This window comes from Neovison vison, chromosome 13, assembly GCF_020171115.1.
Source record: "Neovison vison isolate M4711 chromosome 13, ASM_NN_V1, whole genome shotgun sequence".
Taxonomy (NCBI): domain Eukaryota; kingdom Metazoa; phylum Chordata; class Mammalia; order Carnivora; family Mustelidae; genus Neogale; species Neogale vison.
The window spans coordinates 15,091,786-15,112,280 of record NC_058103.1 but is presented as its reverse complement, the minus strand read 5'-3'; the positions used below and the strand labels follow the sequence as shown (position 1 = coordinate 15,112,280).

The window sequence follows — 20,495 nt, the reverse complement described above, 5'->3', positions numbered from 1 at the left end:
GTAGATCATAGTTGAGATCATATTTAAATCCAGTACGTATTGGAACAATACTTTTTAAAAGTTTAAAGTAACACATAATGTTGAGGGACCCTGGGACAATAATGCCATCATACTCCAAAGCAAGACACTTTTGAGTGTAAAAGGTGGCAAGAGCTGGAAACCGGAATTGCCCTAACCAGGTGAGGTTGCTTGCCTTAATATTTTGGTTGACTTATTAATTTTTCAGAGATTGCATCCTGACATGTTTATTTGATATTCAGAGTGACAAAGACATACTCTGGAAGTCACACTTGGGAGAAAGTTAAGCTCATGCCATCGCTGAGAAATGCTCAGTTATCTCCTGCACAGTTTGGACTCCCCTCCCCCATCCTGAGTTGGATGGCACCCACTGAGGCTCTGGGGCAGGGGTTCTCAAAATGTGGGGTCTGGGCAACGCTGGGAATTTGTTCCTCCCTACACCCACCCACCAAGGGATATTTGGCAATGTCCAGAGACATTAGTGGTTGCACAGCTGGACCGGGGAGAGTGCTGCTGGAAGCCAGTGGATGGAAGCTGGGGATTCCACTCGGTATCCTACAATACACACAATAGCCTCCCTACTCCCCCAACAAAGAATTATCAGGCCCCAAAAGTCAATGCTGTCATGGTTGTGAAAACTTGATGTAGGTACCTTTGTCTTCATGAAGACAACTGTAATTGTCAACAGGTTGGCCTTCCCAGCTAGAGTGTAGCTCCATGAAGACAGGTGATACATCTGTCTTGTTGGGTGTTTGGCATAAGTTGACACTTAATAAGAATTGAAGAAAGAGGGGCGCCTGGGTGGCTCAGTCAGTTAAGCCTCTGCCTTTGGCCCAAGTCATGATCCCAGGGTCGTGGGACTGAGCACTACATTAGGCTCCTTGCTCAGTGGGGAGTCTGCTTCTCCTTCTCCCTGCCCCCTGCTTGTGCTCTCTCTCTTGCTCTCTCTCTCAAATAAATTTTAAAAATCTTTAAAAAAAGGGGTGCCTGGGTGGCTCAGTGGGTTCGGCTCAGGTCATGATCTCAGGGTCCTGGGATCGAGCCCCGCATCGGGCTCTCTGCTCAGCAGGGAGCCTGCTTCCCTTCCTCTCTGCCTGCCTCTCTGCCTACTTGTGATCTCTGTCAAATAAATAAATAAAATTAAAAAAAAAAAAAAAAGGATCAAAGGAAGGTGAAGAGGTACATCCAGATTCAAACTTAGGGCCCGGGGGGGATCATGATGCTTGATTTCTTTCTTTGTGTGCATTTATTTACAATGTTATTTTTCTTTAAAAGATTTTATTTGTTTGTCAGAGAGAGAGAGAGCAAGCACTAGCACAAGGAAAGGCAGGCAGAGGGAGAAGCAGGCTCCCTGATGGGCAGGGAGCCTGATATGGAACTCCATCCCATGACTCCGGGATCATGACCCGAGCAGAAGGCAGACGCTTAATCAACTGAGTCACTCAGGCATCCCTGTTTACAGTGTTATGCTAGTTCTAGGTGTACAATACAGTGATTCAACAATTGCCTACATCACCTACTGCTCATCAGACAGATAAGTGCACACCTTAATCAATCCCCATCACCTGTTTAACCCCAACCCCCACCCACCTCCCCTCTAGTAACCATCAGTTTGTTCTCTATTGTTAAGAACCTGTTTCTTGGTTTGCCTCTCTCTTTTTTTTTCTTTGCTCTTTTGTTTTGTTTCTTAAATTACACATATGAGTGAAATCACATGGTATTTCTCGCAAGCTGCTTGTTCTCCGAATTATTTCCCATCTCCCTTTGGGCACAGTAATCAGATGATAAGCATTGCATTCTCCAACATTTAACAAATATTTACTAAGCACTTACGAAATACTGCCGTGTTCTAGGTACTGGGAATACAGCTATGAGCAAGACAGAGAGTCCCTGCTCAAATTTTATTCTCAGAGGGGAAGACAAACAATACGCAAGAAAATAAGATGTATTCAGACAGTGATAATTATCATGGAGAAAATAAAAGTGGGACACCTGGCTGGCTCGGTTGGTAGAGCATGCAACTCTTTTCTTTTTTTTTTAAGATTTTATTTATTTATTTGAGACAGGGAGAGAGAGCACCAGGGCGCGTGAGCAGGGGGGAGGACAGAGGGAGAGGGAGAAGTAACTCCCAGATGAGCAGGGAGCCAGATGCTAGACTCCATCACAGGGCCCTGGGATAATGACCTGGGCCGAAGGCAGACACTTAACCGAACGAGGCACCCAGGTGCCCCAGCATGCAACTCTTGATCTTGGGGTCCTGAGTTCGAGCTTCACGCTGGGTGCAGATTATTTTTAAACAAAGTGTAATACAATCGGGAATGATGCGGGCAGGATGGCATATTCTAGGTTGGGCGACCAGGTGACATTGGAACTAATTTTGAGAACAAGCCATCCGTGGAAGAGCTCCCGGCCAAGACTACTGCACTTGCAAAGACCCTGAGATGGAAACAATGGCCACTTAGTGAAAATTTAAGGGAAAGGCGCCATCACTTATGCCATGGAAACATTTGGACTTTATTCTACCTGCAATCCGGAAGCCTGATTTATGTTGGTAAAAGATCACGGTGGCTTCTGTGGGAGAATGTATAAAACATCTACATTCCGCGTCTGAAATACTTGTCATAAAATAATCCCATTTTTCTCCGCTGTTCTTGTCAAAAAGGAAACCTCCTCGGTCCAGCAGTGGGCGCTGTAGGCGCAGGGTCGACAGAATGTAACACTCAGCACTCTCTGGTTCTTTTCGAGGGGTGGGTCGCTTCCTGGAGTGGCTTCGTAGACCGGCGCCTTCCTCTCTAGCCGCCCGTCTCTGTGGTCGAGGTGGGCCCGCCCCTCTTCCGCCAACCAAGTGCTCTTTGGACTCTTCCCGCAGCGGAGTCCGGGGCAGCGGTCCTCCGGAGGAGGTTGGAGGTTGTCCCATGGCGGTCCCGGGAACGGCGACCGGGGCTGCCGCCAGGTGAGCAGGGCGGCTGGGGAGGCGAGCCGGGCCCTTGGGTGCCTTCCCTGGGGCTGTGTGGCTTGAAGAGCCCCCGCCTCCGCGAAAAGAGGAGCTCGGGAAGGGGCGCCCAGCCTCCCGCGCGACCCGAGGCAGCCCCCAGCACTCTGGCTGTGGGATCCTCTCCCTTGGAACTGGCTTTTCCATCCCCCCCTGAGAACCTCCAAGTGCACAGAATTGAGTTAATCGTCCTCATTTGGCACGCAGTGATCCAGCGCAGGGCCCCTCTTGTGCTCTGCATCATTGTCTTCCTCTCTTCGTTCCTTATTCTCAACCCGTTTCTCCCCGGTTCTCAGACTCCCACCCGAGTGTACAGCCCAGTTTACATAAGTTTTTGTGTCTGTTACCTTGAAAGATAGATTGTGGGTTTTGAATTCCTATAAATGATAATATGCTGTGATCAAAAAAAAAAACCTTATTACTCAACGTTGTGTTTTTGAGAGCATGCATTCAGTAGTAATCTAGTTTCTGTTTCTGAGGGCTGCTTGGTACTACCCTATGTACTTTGGATCGCACTTACTTATACATTCCCCTAGTGATGGACACTTAGGTTGCTTCCAGTTTTTAACCACCACAAATATGCTGGCGCTTGTCTCCTTGTGAATATGGGTAATATTTTTCTGGATTATCCACCCCAAGGTAGGATGCTAGGTCATATCTTATTCTGCGGAATTGTTTTCTGGAAAGGTCATCTTGAGTTTATACTTCCCAACAGGGTTGCATAAAGGTTCTGGCTTCCCCACATTCCAGGAATGTTTGGTATTGTTCGGTTTTCTGATGTTTTATCAGTCTGATGAGTTGTAAGATGGCATCCCATTGTGTTTTCATGTATTAAGCATTTGGGTTTCCCCTTTTCTGAATTGCCTGTTTGTATTCTTTTACCACTCTCCGTGGATTTCCTGTCTTCCTGACTTGCAGGAATTCCTCGTATGCTCTACATTTTAAAGATTTTATTTATTTATTTGACAGAGTGAGATCACAAGTAGGCAGAGAGGCAGGCAGAGAGACAGAGAGGGAAGCAGGCTCCCTGCCAAGCAGATAGCCTGATGCGGGGCTCGATCCCAGGATCCTGAGATCATGACCTGAGCCAAAGGCAGAGGCTTAACCCACTGAGCCACCCAGATGCCCCTGCATTTCCTTCTATTAACTAAATAGAATTTCACATTTAGATTTTTAATCCATTTGGGTTTTTAAAATGTTATCTTTCTAAGTGATTTGAGGTAATTTTTCTTCATCATTTTCAACCAAAAACTAATGAACTAATAATTAAAAATTGGAGAGCCTGTGATGCATCATTAAGAGCTCAGATCCTTGGAGCTAGGCTGCCTTTGTCCAAACCCTGAGGCTCCCACTTACAAGGTGGGTGACAGGGCAAGTTACTTAACCTCTTTTGCTTCAGTTCCTTATCCATAAAATAGGATTAGTCTCCATCTCTTAGGGTTGTGACAGCCAAATGAATTAAAACATGTAAAACACATGTTGAACAGTACTGGGCACATAGTATGTGCTTAATAAGTGTTGACAACTATTCTTATTACTGTCACCTATCTTGTGATATAACCTCTTTCATGTGCCCATGTAAACATAGGTCTGTTTTTTCTTTTTGGTCTCTGTTCCATTTGGTCTTTTTGTTTCTGTATTTAAACCACAGCTCTGCAATATGATTTGTCTTTTTTTTTTGGAGAGAGGGAGAGAGAGAGAAGGGCATGTGCGCACACACGAGGTGGGGAGCAGAGGGAAAGGGAGAGAGAGAATCTTAAGCAGGCTCCATGCTCAGCACGGAGCCTGACAATGGATTCAGTCTCATGACCCTGAGGTTACGACCTGAGCTGAAATCAAGAGTTGGATGCCCAACCGACTGAGCCACCAGGCGCCCCTGATTTGTCTTACTAATGGAGGGTTTGTGTTTCCGATTCATCCTTTCCCATTCTTTACAGTTGCCCTCAGGTACTCGTGGGACTTTATATTTTCATATAAAGTTTCTCAGAGAAGCTCTGCTTTTTTGTTATAGACTATTTTTGTTAGAAATGAGGTCTTTATAATGTTAAGTCATGTCAGCTCTGTCTTTTTAAGTCTTCTTTTGCATCTTATAATAGAGCTTTTGTTTTTCTTCTAAAATGTCTTATCCTAAAAAAAATAATAAAAAATAAAATAAAATGTCTTATCCTGGGGCGACTGGCTGGCTCAGTCAGTAGAGCTAGCAACTCTGGATCTCGGGGTTGTGAGTTCGAACCGCATCATGGGTGGAGAGAGCCTGGTGTCAGGCCCCCTGCTGGGCACGAGGAGTCTGCCTCTCCCTCTGCCCATCCCCTCACTTGTTCTTTCACTCTCTCTCATAAATACATAAAACCTTTAAAATATACATATATTAAATATATAGATAGATCGATCGATCTCATGACCCTGAGATCATGACCTGAGCTGAAATCAAGAGTTGGGGCACCTGGGTGGCTCAGTGGGTTAAGCCTCTGCCTTCGGCTCGGGTCATGATCCCAGGATCCTGGGATCAGGCCCCGCATCGGGCTCTCTGCTCAGCAGGAAGCCTGCTTCCTCCCTCTCTCTCTGCCAGCTTCTCTGCCTACTTGTGATCTCTGTCAAAAAAAAAAAAAAAAAAAAGAGTTGGAGGCTTAGCTGACTTAGCCACCCAAGGCCCTAAAAATAAAATCTTAAAAAAAAATGTGGGGCACCCGGTTGGCTCAGTGGGTTAAGCCTCTGGCCCTTGATCTCAGGATTGTGAGCTCAAGCCCCACATTGGGCTCCACGCTGGGTGTGGGGGCCTACTTAAAAAAATGTCTTGCAAATTATTTTTAAAAGTTAATTCCTGGATATTTTACCATTGTTTTAATCATCTTATTTTCTTTGTATTTTCCAGTTGGTTATTGTTGATATAGAACACTATTGATATTTGTTATGTTAACCTTATAGCTGGCTGAACTCCTTTTATTCCCAGCATTTGTCTATTGATATGCTGTTCGCTGTGTAAATGATCACATTATCTGCAAATAAAGACAATTTAATCTCTCCCCTTTTAATTCTTTTACCTCATTTATTTTTCTTGCTTTATTGATTCAGCCAGTACCTTAAAATCCTTGATGGGCTTTCTCGTCCTATTTGTGACCATAAAGAGGATGTGGCTAAAGTTTCTTCATTAACTATGTTTCTTTGCTGTCAATTTTTGGTACATTTTTACAGCATTTACCAGCTTAGAGAAATTCCCTTCTCTCCCGGGTCTGTTCCAGGCCTACCGCCTTCAGCATCGAGAGGCCATGCATCCTGCACAGGCTGGACCCCTCCCCAGAATGATGTAGGTCAAACTGCTAACTGCTCTCTAAGGCTTCACTGCCCTCATAGGGCTCACTCAGCTTCTCCCGCATCTCTTCTTCAGGCCCAGGTTAGATCTGCAGTTTCTCCAGCGGTTCCTACAAATACAGAAGGTTTTGTTTCCCTCCTGGTCATCACAGAATGCCTTGATGTTCCTGACCCTGTTGTGCGTCACCCTACTGAGTGAGTGAGGGAGCCCAGGCTACGAGGGTAGGGCAGCCCTGGTTTGGGGTCCCTTCTTTCTGGGGAGTTGATAAGGCGAGGACTCAAGGGGAAGCCTCTCTCTTCATTTTCTCCCCCCTCGTCACTGACTTTGAACCCCTCTCCCCACCCCAGAACAACTGGTGATCTACCAGGTCGGCTTGATCCCCAGTCAGTACTATGGGGTCCTGGGAAACAAAGACTTTGATGGGTTTAAGAGCCTGACCTTCCTGGCTGTGGTGCTCATCGTTCTCAACTCCATGGTAAGGTCTTCTCCCTGCGTTTGTCTTCCTCTCCAGCCTAGCGTGAGCACGATGCCAACTGGGACTTAGCCACCAGGAAGCAGGAAGCAGGCTGTGGGGTGTGTTCCCTCCCTTTCTGGGAACTAAAGGTCAAAACCGTGTGCAGGGCATTGATCTTGCTGTTGGGCCCAATTCCTGGGATGTTTCAAGCTCCCAGGACTAGGCCATGATGTTCTGGTCAGCATTTAGCAGAAATGACCTTGTCCCTTCCAATCCCATTATTCTTGCTTCAGGGAACTCTGAGCATTTGAAAACTAGGATCAGCAGCCAGGGGGCTATTGCTTCTCCGTGGGGCCGAGGCCGTGGTTCAGCCTGGCGCTGTGTCGTACCTCCCAGCCTCAGCACCCACTGCTTTCCTGCAAAATGGCCTCCATCCCCACCCTCATTCACGCGGTTAATACCTGTTTGCTTTTCCAGGTTCTGCTGTTGTCACCTCCTTCCAGTCCTCCTTAACCTTCTTCCTGTCTCCTCCACCTGCCCTCTTCTCTGCTTCGCTAGTACTTGGAGTTAGCCTCTGCTGTAACACTCCTCACACCCTGTAATTGTTTCCTTGCTAGGCTGAGCTCATTGTCATTGCCTCGGACTTAGCATGTAGGCGCTCCATCAGTGCTGAACGAGGAGTCAGGTCTCCGCTTGGACTTGAGCCTGATGCTCTGTCTGCCTGTGCTGCCCGTTTTCTTGGGGAAGCCCCTTCTTATCAAACTTAGACAGTCTGGATGGGTCTTCTGGCAGTGAACCCCTAAGTATACAGAGCTCCCTTCCAAGTTTTGGGGAAAAGAAAAGTGAGAAGATAGATGGCATAGAAGATATCATCCCCGGGGTGCCTGGGTGGCTCAGTGGGTTAAGCCTCTGCCTTCGGCTCAGGTCATGATCTCAGGGTCCTGGGATCGAGTCCCGCATCGGGCTCACAGCTTGGCGAGAGCCTGCCCCCCGCCCCACCTGCCTCTCTGCCTACTTGTGATCTCTGTCTGTCAAATAAATAAATAAAATCTTAAAAAAAAAAAAAAAATCATCCCCAATTTCCAGAAGCTCACTGGCTCTCAGGATGAGAGACCATACAATAGAAAGGAACCAGAGGCCTGTGCTTGGTGAAGGAAAGAGCATGGTAGGGAGGGGGGAGGGGAGAATCCCCTGACTTGACACTTTAACACGGCAGAAGTGCTGAGTGGACAGAGACTAATCGGGATGGGCTGGGGCCAGCCAGCAGATGCTCTCTAGCTAGCGCTGGGCTCCTCGCTGAGACGAGCAGAAGCCATCGCTCCTGCTCACTCACTTCCTCTCGCTTCCCCCACTGCGCAGCTGAAGAGCTTTGACCAGTTCACCTGCAACCTGCTGTACGTGAGCTGGAGGAAGGACCTCACCGAGCACCTTCACCGCTTCTACTTCCGAGGCCGCGTGTACTACACCCTCAACGTGCTGCGGGATGACGTTGATAACCCGTAGGCGCCCCTCTCCGGCCTCCGGGCCCTCTGCAGGGTTCTGTGGGTCTGGTTCGGCCCTGGAGAGTCCCTTCCGCAGGCCCCTTGAGATCATCCCCAGGTCTCCGCAAATGTTGATAAGCACCATAGGGGATGATCTCAAGGGGCCCACAGTCCCATGGATGCACCCCCGAGCAGCTGCAGGGCTGAGAATAGGGAATTAAAAGATAGGAGCGGCTCCCTTTTGTCCATTTTCTATCCTGTGCTTCCCAACCTCTGCTGCGGGTTTCTCTCCAAAGAAAGTGTCCTTGCTAGCAAACCAGCCCTTGGATTTGCAGCAGTACAAAATTTATTGCTGCCCAGGGCTCAGTGTAAGACTCAGACCTTCATTCTTTCACCTCCCGGTTGATAGGCCTCCGTTCATGGAGCCTCAGTTTCCCTTTCTGGAGAATGGGGATGATAGTTCCTATTTCAAGAATACCTCAAAGGATATTCACGCAGTGCACCTGTGCAGCCCCTGGCATGTGGCGAGTGTCCCAGTGTCAGCGCTGGGTATTTTACAGGCGAGGAAACCGAGGGCCAGAAAATGCAAGTGACTTGTCCAAGGTCATGACTCTCATTGGAAATGGGAGTCAGTGTGGCCCCCATGGTGCAGTGGGACACAAAGGGGTCTCTCCTCACAGACATTCCCTCTCCACTCACCACCCCTAGGCCCTTTCTTGCCTGGCGTGACCTTTCGTCAGCTTAAGCTGAGCTTTGCAGCAAAGATGCTTGGGATTCCTGTTGCCTCTTATCTTTCTCTTCTGGGCTCTTCCGTGACTCAACCCCTATGAAGCTTCTGCAGCCAGATAGCTAAACTGGGGGCAGACTCAGGCTCGCAGAAGAGATTGGGAGGAGCTGGAGAGAGGGGACGGCTTTCCTGCTCATCCAGAAACTCTGCTCTTTAACTCCGGTCTTTCTCGGGTGCTACTCAGAACAGGCTTGGGACCCCTGGGTACTGGCCCTTTCATTTGCTACTTTTCCTGAGGGTAAACTGAGGCGCCCCAAGAAACAACTCTTCAGGGTTGTTTAAAGCTCCTGAGGGCCTTAGTGCCTGTAGGAAAACCAGTGCTTGTCTGAGTCCATCTCCCCCTGGGGTCGTGGCTAACAGCGCCGAAAGGCAAGGTCAGAGTAAGAGGTAACCTCTCCGCTCTCGCCGCCCTCCGCCCTGCTGCTGGTCCAGTTGCTCTGTGTTGTTGTTTGCAGGGACCAGCGCATCAGCCAGGACGTGGAACGCTTCTGCCGGCAGCTCAGCAGCATGGCCAGCAAGCTCATCATCTCCCCCTTCACTCTCATCTACTACACCTACCAGTGCTTCCAAAGGTGAAGCCTCTCCCCTCTCCCCTGCACCACTCCGGCCAGATGTTTCTCCCCCGACCCCGCCCCAGGTCCCTCACCCACCCACTCCCCTCCCCCAGGTCAGGGTCCAGAAGAGACTGGTCTCTCCTCCCACCTGCAGCCCAGGAAGGCTTCCTCTGTCCTGTGCTCAGGCCCCTCCCGTCCCTTTGGACATGGGGCATTTCAGTGTCACAGGGGTTCTGGGACCCTGACAGCCTAGACCGGTGCCAGCTGCCCCCACACCGGAGCAGAGGTCCCACAGGACTGCTGCTTGAAATTGGACGAGGGCTGCTTGAAAGTGAACAAGAATTGGGGCTGAGGCCTGCGACCGTGTGTGACACCCCCACGCTCCCCTCTCTGCCTTCCAGCACGGGCTGGCTCGGGCCTGTGAGCATCTTCGGGTATTTCATCCTGGGAACCCTGGTGAACAAAATGTTGATGGGGCCCATCGTGGCACAGCTGGTGCAGCAGGAGAAGCTAGAGGGGGATTTTAGGTATGTTCCCCTTGCTTGAGGTTTCTGGGTTGAGCATCATGGTTAAGGAATGGGGGTCTGGAGTAAAATTGCTTCATTCGAATCCCAGCCTGTGCTAGTCGCTAGGCATGTGCTCTTGGGTGAGGTCTTGAACCTCACTAACTTTGGTTTTCCCATCTTTAAAATGGGGATTGTACTACTGTCCACAGAGGGGATTGTGAGGAGCATTATTGAGATTCTAGGTGAGAAGCACGGAGAACTGTGTCTGGTTGGCCATTATCATCCCTTGGCCTTCTCCTGTGCTTCTCTTTCAACCTTCCTGTCGTGGCTCAGCCAATAGATCCAGTGCCTGCGCTGTGCTTGTTGGCCTCCTGCTTCAGGTTGGGCCCTGGGAGGAGGTGGTGTGGGCAGGAATGCACCTGTCCTCGGGGGAGGTCAGGGGTTCCCCTGTCTGCACAGCTCCTGCCACCCCACCCAGGCCCTGGGATTCCAGCCCTGCTCGGGGAAGGGCTGGGCCTTTCCGAGATGGAGCCAGGTCTGGAGGTCGTGGTCCAGGCCTCCGAAAGGAGAGGGGCCAGCACTGCCCATCATCAGCAGACGTTTCCCTTTGGCCTGCCCAGGTTCAAGCACATGCAGATCCGGGTGAACGCTGAGCCTGCTGCCTTTTTCAGGTGAGTCGGGTTTCCGTCTGCCACATCGGAGCTGATAGTGGAGAAGACAGGGAAGGAAGGACCCGTTGTCCGGCCCTCCCACCGTCACAGAGCCGTGGGGCTGAGCATCCTTAACACTTGGCTGTGACCCCCACCCCGTGTCTCTCCCTGTCCTTGTCTGCCTCATCCTTAGATCCAGGGATTTGCTTCTGAAGCTGTTTTTTCCTTCTAGTGGCCCAGGAGGGGGCGTAAATTTGTTCCAAGAATGAAACGAGTGAATGCTTCCCGTCTTGGTGATGACTATAAGGCATTGCCTCTGCCTCACTTTTCCTTCTGTAAAACGGCTTTCTGCCAGTGCCTGATGGCCGATCAGAGTCTCAAAGACTAATCCTTTGTCTCTGCAGGATGGGAGGGAAAGGAGGCCTCAGGAGATCAGGAGACTCGCTCCCCACAAACACTGTCCAAGTAGAACGAAGTATCTGATCTAACAGCAGCCTTGTGAAATCTCATTCCTTCCCTCAGGGTCAGGGTAGGTCCCTGGGCCTTGCCTTCTGTGAGGCCTCTGGAGTCATCCTTAGGCCCCAGAGAGAGAACTCAGGCCCCAGAGGTGTGTGTTGAAGGAGTGGAAGCGGCTCTTGGATCACCTGGAGTTAATAGCCCTGGGACCTTTGCCCTTGTCTGTCTTTGCTGCGGTTTGCAGCTGCCGCCACTTGGGGGCGCCAAGCATACTAGGACTCTGAGGCGGGCTTTGGTTGTGCGGCCTTAGGGCTGGGGCTGTGCCAAGTGCTTTTGGATTTTTGCAGCCTCTCAGGAAGTTCTGGGCTTGGGGGAAAGCAGGTTGACTCTTGGAGTCCAGATGGGTTCTTCTGTGACTTCTCTGTCCCTCTGGCACTTTCCAGGTGCCAGGTACAGAATGCAGTGCATCTGCCTGCCCCCCAACCTGGGAGCTCAGGGACAGGAACTGTTTAACCCCCGTGTTTATCTCACTGGCTAACCAGCACAGAGCCTGCCACCGAGCAACTGCACCGTGTGTAGTTGCTGAGAACAGCAGCTGTTACTTACTAAGGGCCCCTCTTCTGTCTGGAACTTTCTACTTAGAAATTCTCTAACTGGGGCACCTGGGTGGTTCTGTGGGTTAAAGCCTCTGCCTTCAGCTCAGGTCATGATCCCAGGGTCCTGGGATCGAGCCTCAAATCGGGCTCTCTGCTCAGCGGGGAGCCTGCTTCCTCCTCTCTGCCTGCCTCTCTGCCTACTTGTGATCTCTGTCTGTCAAATAAATAAATAAATAAAATCTTAAAAAAAGACATTCTCCAACTTATTTTGTAGGTATGATCAGCCCCATTTAACAGAACAAGGCACTGAGACTCCGAGGCTTAAGGCACTAATCCGTGTCACCCAGCTGGCAGTTGGCCAGAGCCAGGGTTTGAGCCGGGCCTGCCCAGTCTAGAGTTCATGTTCTTTCCCCAGACAATACTGTGCTGAGGAAGTAAAGCAGTGAATGGAGGCTCGTGGCAGAAAGGGTCTGAGATGAAGACCACTTGGATGGGCTTGGTCCCCAGAGGAGAGTGTGGTGAGGGCCGGAGGGTCCCCCCGAGCCTGGATGAGGCTTTGCGGGCCCCATCGACATCCCAGCCTTCCTCGTCAGGGCTGGGCATGTGGAGCACATGAGGACAGACCGCAGGCTGCAGAGACTCCTTCAGACCCAGCGGGAGCTGATGTCCAAGGAGCTCTGGCTGTACAGTAGGTGGACGGAGCCCGGGGAGGCAGGAACCCCAGGAGCGGGATAGCCTTCCCTTCCCCCGCTTTCTCTCTGCACTAATCAGTTTGCTGGCATGAAGGAATCAACCACGGGGAGCCACTGCCTTTGCCAGGAGTGTCCTCGGGAGAACGAGGCCCCAGGGACTAACTTGGTCCTGTCTGGTGGTGCCTTCCCTCAGAGCGCATCAGTGGTTCCCGGGTCTCTAACCTCAGTGTTTCTGTCGCCTGCAGTCGGCGTCAACACCTTCGACTATCTGGGCAGCATCCTGAGTTACGTTGTGATCGCCATCCCTATTTTCAGTGGTGTCTACGGAGACCTGAGCCCCACAGAGCTCAGCACTCTGGTCAGCAAGGTGAGGCTCCCTCCCGGGCACCCCTCACGCCGTCCCCTCTGCCCAGCGCCCGGGGCCTCGGTGTCCAGGCCGGTGCTCACGGCTCGCTGTGCTGTGCAGAACGCCTTCGTGTGCATTTACCTCATCAGCTGCTTCAGCGGGCTCATCGACCTCTCCAGCACGCTCTCCGATGTGGCTGGTTACACACACAGGTGAGGCTGCGTCCTGAGCAGAGCGGACGCCCCTGGGAGGAGGAGCTGAATGAGAGAGAAGGGACAGAAAGGCCATGTGCCAGTGGATGTGAGGGAAGGAAGACCGCATCCCGCTGGGCCCCCAGACCCACCTCGGGTTTTCACTTCTTGTCCAGGATCGGGGAGCTTCAGGAGACCCTGCTGGACATGTCCCTGAGGTCGCGGGCTGGTGAGATCCCGGACGAGAGCGAGTGGGACACAGACAGGTGGGCACCAGGCGGGCAGGGCGGTGCTTGGCTTTCGCCTGAAGTCCTGCCCTTCCCTGGCCGGGCGGCGGAGCCCTTGCCAGGCGTGTCTGTGTGGTGACAGGCACGCTGCGGTGTCTGCAGGCAGTGGGGTTGTTCTGGCATCTGTTGTGCTCATTTACGCCTTCCTCCAGCTGCGGGAAGCCCGGCGCACACTCCTGCCTGGGCACGAGATGACAAAACAGAAATCTGAGTGGTCTCCCTCCCACTGAGCCCTGCCGCCTGCCCCTTTCCTTGGGCCTGCCTGTTCTCTGTTCCCCAGGCCTCACTCACCTCCACATGTGTCTTGTGTCTCCTTTCTTTTTTTTTAAGATTTTATTTATTTATTTATTTGATATATAGAGAGAGAGAACACGAGTGGAGGGGAGTGGCAGAGGCAGAGGGAGAAGCAGGCTTGGTGAGCAGGGAGCCCGATGCGGGGCTCGATCCCAGGACCCTGACATCATGACCTGAGCCGAAGGCAAACGCTCAACTGACTGAGCCACCCAGGGGCCCCTTTACTTGTGCCTCCTTGATGCATTGTGAGGTTTCTGACCTTTCTGGGCACTGAAGATTGTTTCATGTCCTCACTTTCTTGCTCACTAATTACTCAGCTGTTCTGTGTTTCAGTTTCCTCATCTCTGTGAGGGGAACTGCTTCCTCTCAGGTGATTGTGAGGCATAACTGTCACAGTCCATGGAAAGTGCTTGGACAGTGGCCACCGAGTGAGCTTTCAAAAAAGGAAACAGCCTGAGTTCCGGGGCCTACACGCAACTGCCTTCTGAGGGACTAAAGTCTGAACTCTTGCCCCCGTTTAGAATTCAGCCTTCCTGCGGCCGTGGGCCTGGGGCTGGGGAGGTGGCGCAGTGACCCCGGAGGTGCTGTTCTCCGGGGGAGAGGGGCGTCTGTGCAGAGCCAGAAACTCCAGGTCCCTTTACGACCACCACGCCCATCCTGTCGCAGCCGCTGGTCACACGCGCTGCGCAAAGCCCCCAGGGTTAAAGCTAGAGTTTCAGCTCCGTGACCCCGAGTGAGTTATTTAGCCGCCTGACTTGGTTTCTTCATCTGCCAAGTGGGGATGTTGTTTGTGATCCATGGGTGTTAAAGCGGATTAAGATCAGTCTCGGCGGGGCTTTGCGCAGCCTGGCACAGACTAGGCGCCCTGAGCCCTCCCTCTGTGCTCGTGTGCCCGGGCTGCCGTAGCAAGATTCCCCAGGCCAGGTGGCTCACACAAGACATTTATTTTCTCACGGTTCTGGACGCTGCAAGTCCAAGATCAAGGTGCTGGTCGGGTCGGTTTCTCCTGAGGCCTCTCTCCTGTCTTCCCGCTGTGCCCTTTTCTGGCACTTTCTCTGTGCACGAGCCTGCCTGGTGTGTCTCTTCTTAGAAGGCCGTCAGCATATTGGGTTAGAGCCCTACCCTGATGGCCTCACTTTAACGTAATCATTTGTTTAATACCTTCTCTGCAACTGCAGTTATGTTCTGGGGTACTGGGGGTTGAGACTTCAGCCCGTGATTTTGAGAACACGGTTTAGCCCATAACAACTCCTCTGTCCAGAGGTGAGCCCCCTCCAAGGAGAAGACCCCGCCCCCTGCAGGACTGACTACTTCTCTCCCCTTGTCTTCTGACCGCAGGGCCCCGGAGTGGCCAGTTGTAGAGCCAGCGGACACGGCTTTTCTCCTTGAGCGGGTCTCCATCTGCGCCCCGGCCTCTAACAAGCCCTTAGTCAAGGATCTGAGCCTGAAGATCTCCGAGGGCCAGAGCCTGCTCATCACGGGCAACACCGGCACGGGCAAGACCTCCTTGCTCCGGGTTCTCGGCGGCCTCTGGGCAAGCGCAAGGGGTGAGAGCCAGCCTTGGCCTGGTGGGATGCAGTGTATGTGTGCGCTGCGTGTGTATAGACGTCCTTTTTTTTTTTTAAAGATTTTATTTATTTGACAGAGACAGGAAGAGAGGGAACACAAGCAGGGGGAGTAAGAGAGGGAGAAGCAGGCTTCTCGCTGAGCAGGGAGACCGATGTGGGGCTCGATCCCAGGATCCTGGGACCATGACCTGAGCTGAAGACAGATGCTTAACAACTGAGCCACCCAGGCACCCCGAAATCAGGCCTTTTTGTTGGGGAAAGGAAATGAGAGAGAGTTACTTTCTCTGGGAGATCTCAGAGTGGAGGTTTCTGTGGGTTCTGCAGGCTCAGTGCAGATGCTGACGGACTTCGGACCCCATGGGGTGCTGTTCCTGCCACAAAAGCCATTCTTCACTGACGGGACCCTTCGGGAACAGGTCAGCCTGGGGCCCGCTCCTACCCTAATGGAGACTTCTGGCAGTGTGACAGGTCTCAGCTCTAGAAAGTTATAGGGCAGAAGGTGGGGCAGTGAATGGCTCCTGCCCAGGAACTCCCTGGTTCTAAGAACGCTTTATTCCCTTCTGAGGATTGGGCCCCCGTAGTTAGAGCAGCTCCTGGGGACAGGTTAGCCTGTGGGGGCCGAAACCAAATATCACATACATTTGTTGACCCCCATGCTGGATTCTGGAGGCCGTGGCCTTCGGAGGCTCACAGACTCTTTCCCCTCAGACACACATCTGAAGGTTGCAGTGACCCTGCCCCGCTGTCTGCTGCGCCAGACTCCCCCGCTGGCCCTTGGCGTGGGTGTCCCTCCCCATCCTCGGATGGAGAGGCGCCTGGCCCCTGGCAGTTCCTGAGGCTGTTGCCGGGGGAGGTAGGCTGTGTACGGCACCCACCTCTCCTGGGCCCTCATCTTAGGCCTGTGTGGTTTTGTTTTATCAGGTGATCTACCCGCTGAAGGAAATCTACCCAGACTCGGGTGAGCCGGCCCTCCCTGGGCGCCTCCTCCCATCTAAATCGTCCCTGCTCTGCCTGGCTCGGGCCTCGCTGATGCCTTTTGGCAGAGGCTCCAGCAAGGCTGCTGGTTTCAGGTTGTTTTCTTCTCCTCCTTCAAGTGTTTACTATTTGGGGGCTGTACCCTGACCTCGTCTTGTTCTCTCTTCCCCTCCTTGAGGAGAGACACGCACTGGAGGAAGGGAAGGGAGTGCTTCCTTCGCCTGGCCTTTCCCTTATGTAGTAGGGGCTGTAACCCTCACCCTGCGGAGCCTTAGCCCAGATTCTGGTGTCCCCACCCCTGCCCCCTTCCGTGATGTACCCCGTCTCTTCTGGCTGCCCAGAGGGAGCTGACTTCTTAAAGAAGCTTCTGTGTTTGGCAGGTTCTACTGATGATGAGCGGATCCTGAGGTTCTTGGAGTTGGCAGGCCTGGTGAGTGCGGGCAGGGACCCTGAGGCCCGGGCCCACCTGGTAGCACTGACCACAAGGGCTGGTCCAGTGGAGCTGGTGTAGTGCCCTAGGCCCAGGACTGGTAGTGTGAGCCTGGACCAACGGGGGGTGCATTGTCTATATTGAGTTTTATTATTTATTTATTTATTTATTAAAAGATTTTATTTGACAGAGAAACAAGGGGAGAGCGAACACAAGCAAGGGGAGTGGGAAAGAGAGAAGCAGGCTTCCCACTGAGTAGGGAGCCCTATGCGGGACTTGATCCCAGGACCCTGGGATCATGACCTAAGCTGAAGGCAGACGCTTAATGACTGAGCCACCCAGGTGACCCTGTATTGAGCTTTAAAATGTTAATAAAATGAAGTCAGCTTTCTCTTGTCATCCTGCTCCAGCAGATGTAGACAGTGTAGTTGATGGGCTCGTCCTCTCTCTGGGGGGCTGCTTGCTCCCACAGCCCCTGCCATGGCGTGTGCGCCACAGGGCCCTCGCTGTCTCAGAGGCGTGTGTGGTCGGATGACGGAGCAGGGGTGGGCCCTCTCACGGGCAGCATTCCCTCTGGGTGTGTTACAGTCCAGTCTGGTGACGAGGACAGAGGGTCTGGACCAGCAGGTCGATTGGAACTGGTAAGAAGGGAGTCGGGGGTGCTCCAGAGCCAGCTCCCCCAAACACAGTGGGTTCTGGGTATTTCTTGGCCCGTTAGGGGCATGTTCACGCCCTCGGGAGCAATGTTTTGGCCTCACCTCCCGCGGGCGGTGGGGCCGGCCTGTGGTTGAAAGGGGAGGGGCATGTCCGTCTGTCCCCGGGGTCAGCCTCTCTGCCCTAGAACCTCTTCTTGCTTAGACCCATTCTGGGCAAGAGCCAGGTCTGGCCTCCTTCCTCTGGGGTCTTCTTCCTGTTCCTCAGGTACGACGTTCTGTCCCCAGGAGAGATGCAGAGGCTCTCCTTTGCCCGGCTCTTCTACCTACAGCCCAAGTATGCAGGTGAGGTGTGCCCGGGAAAAGCACACGCCCAGTATTGTGTGCCTGTGTGTGTGTGTGCCTGTGTGTGTGTGTGTGTGTGTGTGTGTCACTGCCGGGGCATTCAGACGTGTTGGAGAGCCCCCTGTGCATGGCCAGCCGCCTCTGTCCCTGCATGGGAGGGTGGCAGGGCTCTGCCCCTGTGGCGGCAAGGTTGGCGTCCCCAGTGCAGCTGTGGACGTGTCACACCACCTGTTCTCGAGCATTCTGCCATGGCAGCAGCTGGAGTCGGCCTGGAAGGCTTGCGTTCTTACGCTCCTCAGTCTCTGCCGTAATAGTGGGCAGCACCCCCGGCTGTGCCTGGCAGAGGGGCGACAGGTGTGAACTTCTTCAGGGGCTGATGTCCTTGTCCTTGGGGGAGCTGAGAAGCACTGGCCTGCGAGGTTCTAGGCTGTGCGGGCGCGGACTCTGGGAAGCTGGGGGGTTCCGTCCCGCCACTGGGAACGGGATGGGGCCTCGCCCTCTGCTCTTCCGCCCCACTCTCTGCGCGTGCCAGGGCTCCTGGAAGCCAGAGCAGCTTTCAGCCAGCCGCGCCCTGGGTCCCAGCTAGAGGTCAGCGGGTTGGGAGAAGCAGCAGAGGTGGGCCAGGGGCTGATTTCTTCCCGCCGGATTCTGCCCTCAGTGCTTGATGAAGCCACCAGTGCCCTGACCGAGGAGGTGGAGGGCGAGCTTTATCGCGTCGGCCAGCAGCTGGGCATGACGTTCATCAGTGTGGGGCATCGACGTAGCCTCGAGAAGGTACCCAAGCTCCTGGAGGTGGCCTGAGGAGGAGGAAGAGCCCAAAGGCTGGGTCCGGGCAGGGCCTGGGCCCTTCAAAATGGGGAGCCGGGGTGTGGAGAGGGCAGGGGAGGGACGGCCTTCTGTTGTGCGGCCAGCACAGCCTCATCTGCGCCTGTGCTGGCCTCTTGCAGTTTCACTCCTTGGTTCTGAAACTCTGTGGAGAAGGAAGATGGGAACTGACCAGAATTAAGGCGGAGTAAAGCCAAGGGTGTGGCTGGCCATGGGAAGAAGTGCCCAGCGCGGGCTGATCGGCATTCTCCCGGAGAGACTGGGGGCCCCTGCGGGGCAAGGGAGACCCCTGGCTCACCTCCCGGGCCCTGTGCAGGGAGCGCTGGGAGAAGGGCCCAGCCGGGGTGTGGCTCTCTGTGGGGTGCTCTGCCCTGCATGGGCGCCTCCTGCTGCCTCAGCCAGAGCTCCCAGCACTTGGAGTGCTGATTGCTTACAAACGACCTCAGATTGTGTTTTCTAAACAAAAACCTGAAATATAGGATCTATGAGAAATGTAGGGTCATTGTGGAAAGAATATTGGGCTTAAAGTCAAGAGATCCAGGAATCTTTTAAATCCTTTAATTTTTGTACAAGATTTTTTTTAACTTTAATCAACTATTTAAATTTTATAACTTTTTGTAAAAAAATAAACATTTCTTACAAATTATAGATTTCTCCCTTTTACTTTTCCACTGTAAGGTGACCTTTTTTTTTTTTTTTTAAAGATTTTATTTATTTATTTATTTGACAGAGAGAGATTACAAGTAGGCAGAGAGGCAGGCAGAGAGAGAGAGAGAGGAGGAAGAAGGCTCCCTGCTGAGCAGAGAGCCTGATGCGGGGCTCGATCCCAGGATCCTGAGATCATGACCTGAGCCGAAGGCAGCGGCTTAACCCACTGAGCCACCCAGGCGCCCCGTAAGGTGACCTTTTAAATTGAATCTGCAGACTTGTATTTGGGAGCCTGGGGGGAAGGGAGATGCATTCTCCACTGTACGGGAACATTCTACGCCTGGTTTTTCACTTCACTCCAAACCTATAGTTTTCCTTTGCCGGTTGTACCTTAGGGTTGTACCTAACCTCTAGAGCCCTTCTGTTTTTCTTGTCCTAACCCAGGTAAAAATAAAAATAAATCTCTTTCCTGTCAGTCAACTAAAATAAGGTCAGAGATCCTTCAAAAATAATCTTCGTGAGGAAACAGCAGCAACCAGAGGGAACAGACAAAACCCAGAAAGCACAAAAACTTGAGATGGAAAGTCACTGAGCCCGAAGCCCTTATTCTAGAACAATGTTGCCCAGAGTTGTGTTGTCAGGATAGCACACTCATGATTTTTGCCAGATCTCTGTACTTCTTATACCGTGAAATACCTTTTTTTTTTTTTTTAAGATTTTGTTTATTTATTAGACAGAGTGAGAGAACACAAGCAGAGGGAGAAACAGACTAGCCTGACATAGGGCTCGGTCCCAGGACCCTGGGATCATGATCTGAGTTGAGCTGGTTAAGGCAGATGCTTAACCCAAGCGCCCCCCACAGCTAGTATTTTTAAAATTAACTCACTCTTTAAACCTAGTTGATTTTTTTAAAGTTACTTGATATAAATAGAATGTAACTGTAAAAATGAACCATGTTCATATCAATGTTGTGAAATTGCAGTTTGGTACTGTGCCTGGAGAGTCTGAGCCTGAGGCTTTGCTCTCTGTACAAAGGGAGGGTGAGGGATGTCACGGGGAGAGTTCGCCATACCGGCACCCAAGTAAGAACTTTCTCCTTAATAAAGTTAGACACCTGGAATGGGAACTGCTGGGGAAATCACTTCCTCACTCTAAGACTTGAGGTTATTTATTGCCTTGTGGGTCCCGCTGAACATGCCAGATGTGGGGTGGGAAACCGCAGAAAGGGAAACGGGAGGTGTGTCTACACAGCGGGCGCCTCCCCTGCCGGCTTGGCTGCCCCGCAGCCCTGGAGCCTGTTCCTCAGTTCCACCGTGTCGGGGCGCTAGCACAGTGCATCCGGGTGCCTTGCCGAGACCTACCTGACAGGGTCCGATGGCGGTTCTGGTCCCTGGTGAAGCTTCCTGAGGAACCTGCAGGACATCAAGTCCACAAAGG

General features: G+C 52.4%; 1 protein-coding gene across 4 annotated transcripts; it reads left to right on the top strand.

Moving 5' to 3' along the window:
- Positions 1-2,855: 2,855 nt before the first annotated feature.
- ABCD4 (ATP binding cassette subfamily D member 4) lies at positions 2,856-19,085 on the top strand. 4 transcript variants are annotated; one of them, XM_044229809.1, is made up of 20 exons: positions 2,927-2,971; positions 6,203-6,314; positions 6,396-6,514; positions 6,668-6,795; positions 8,134-8,273; positions 9,498-9,614; positions 9,998-10,123; positions 10,723-10,773; positions 12,398-12,492; positions 12,742-12,863; positions 12,963-13,054; positions 13,210-13,299; positions 14,953-15,161; positions 15,507-15,598; positions 16,104-16,140; positions 16,538-16,587; positions 17,086-17,228; positions 17,509-17,585; positions 18,244-18,359; positions 18,533-19,084. In XM_044229809.1, the coding sequence occupies exons 2-20, from the start codon at positions 6,277-6,279 to the stop codon at positions 18,599-18,601; spliced, it is 1,911 nt and encodes a 636-aa protein (XP_044085744.1). In that variant the 5' UTR covers positions 2,927-2,971; positions 6,203-6,276; the 3' UTR covers positions 18,602-19,084. The 4 variants fall into 4 exon arrangements, with proteins under 4 accessions (XP_044085742.1, XP_044085743.1, XP_044085744.1 ...); XM_044229807.1 differs by lacking the exon at positions 6,203-6,314 and having other exon boundaries at positions 2,856-2,971; XM_044229808.1 differs by lacking the exon at positions 6,203-6,314 and having other exon boundaries at positions 2,856-2,971; positions 17,176-17,228; positions 18,533-19,083.
- The last annotated feature ends 1,410 nt before the right edge of the window (positions 19,086-20,495 follow it).

Excerpts from the sequence above, each read along its gene's own strand:
- ABCD4 (XM_044229807.1), top strand. The coding sequence starts at position 2,934 with ATGGCGGTCCCGGGAACGGCGACCGGGGCTGCCGCCAG. Across the intron at positions 6,515-6,667 it reads GTTGTGCGTCACCCTACTGA|AACAACTGGTGATCTACCAG; the intron begins GTGAGTGAGGGA and ends TCCCCACCCCAG. Across the intron at positions 8,274-9,497 it reads CGGGATGACGTTGATAACCC|GGACCAGCGCATCAGCCAGG; the intron begins GTAGGCGCCCCT and ends TGTTGTTTGCAG.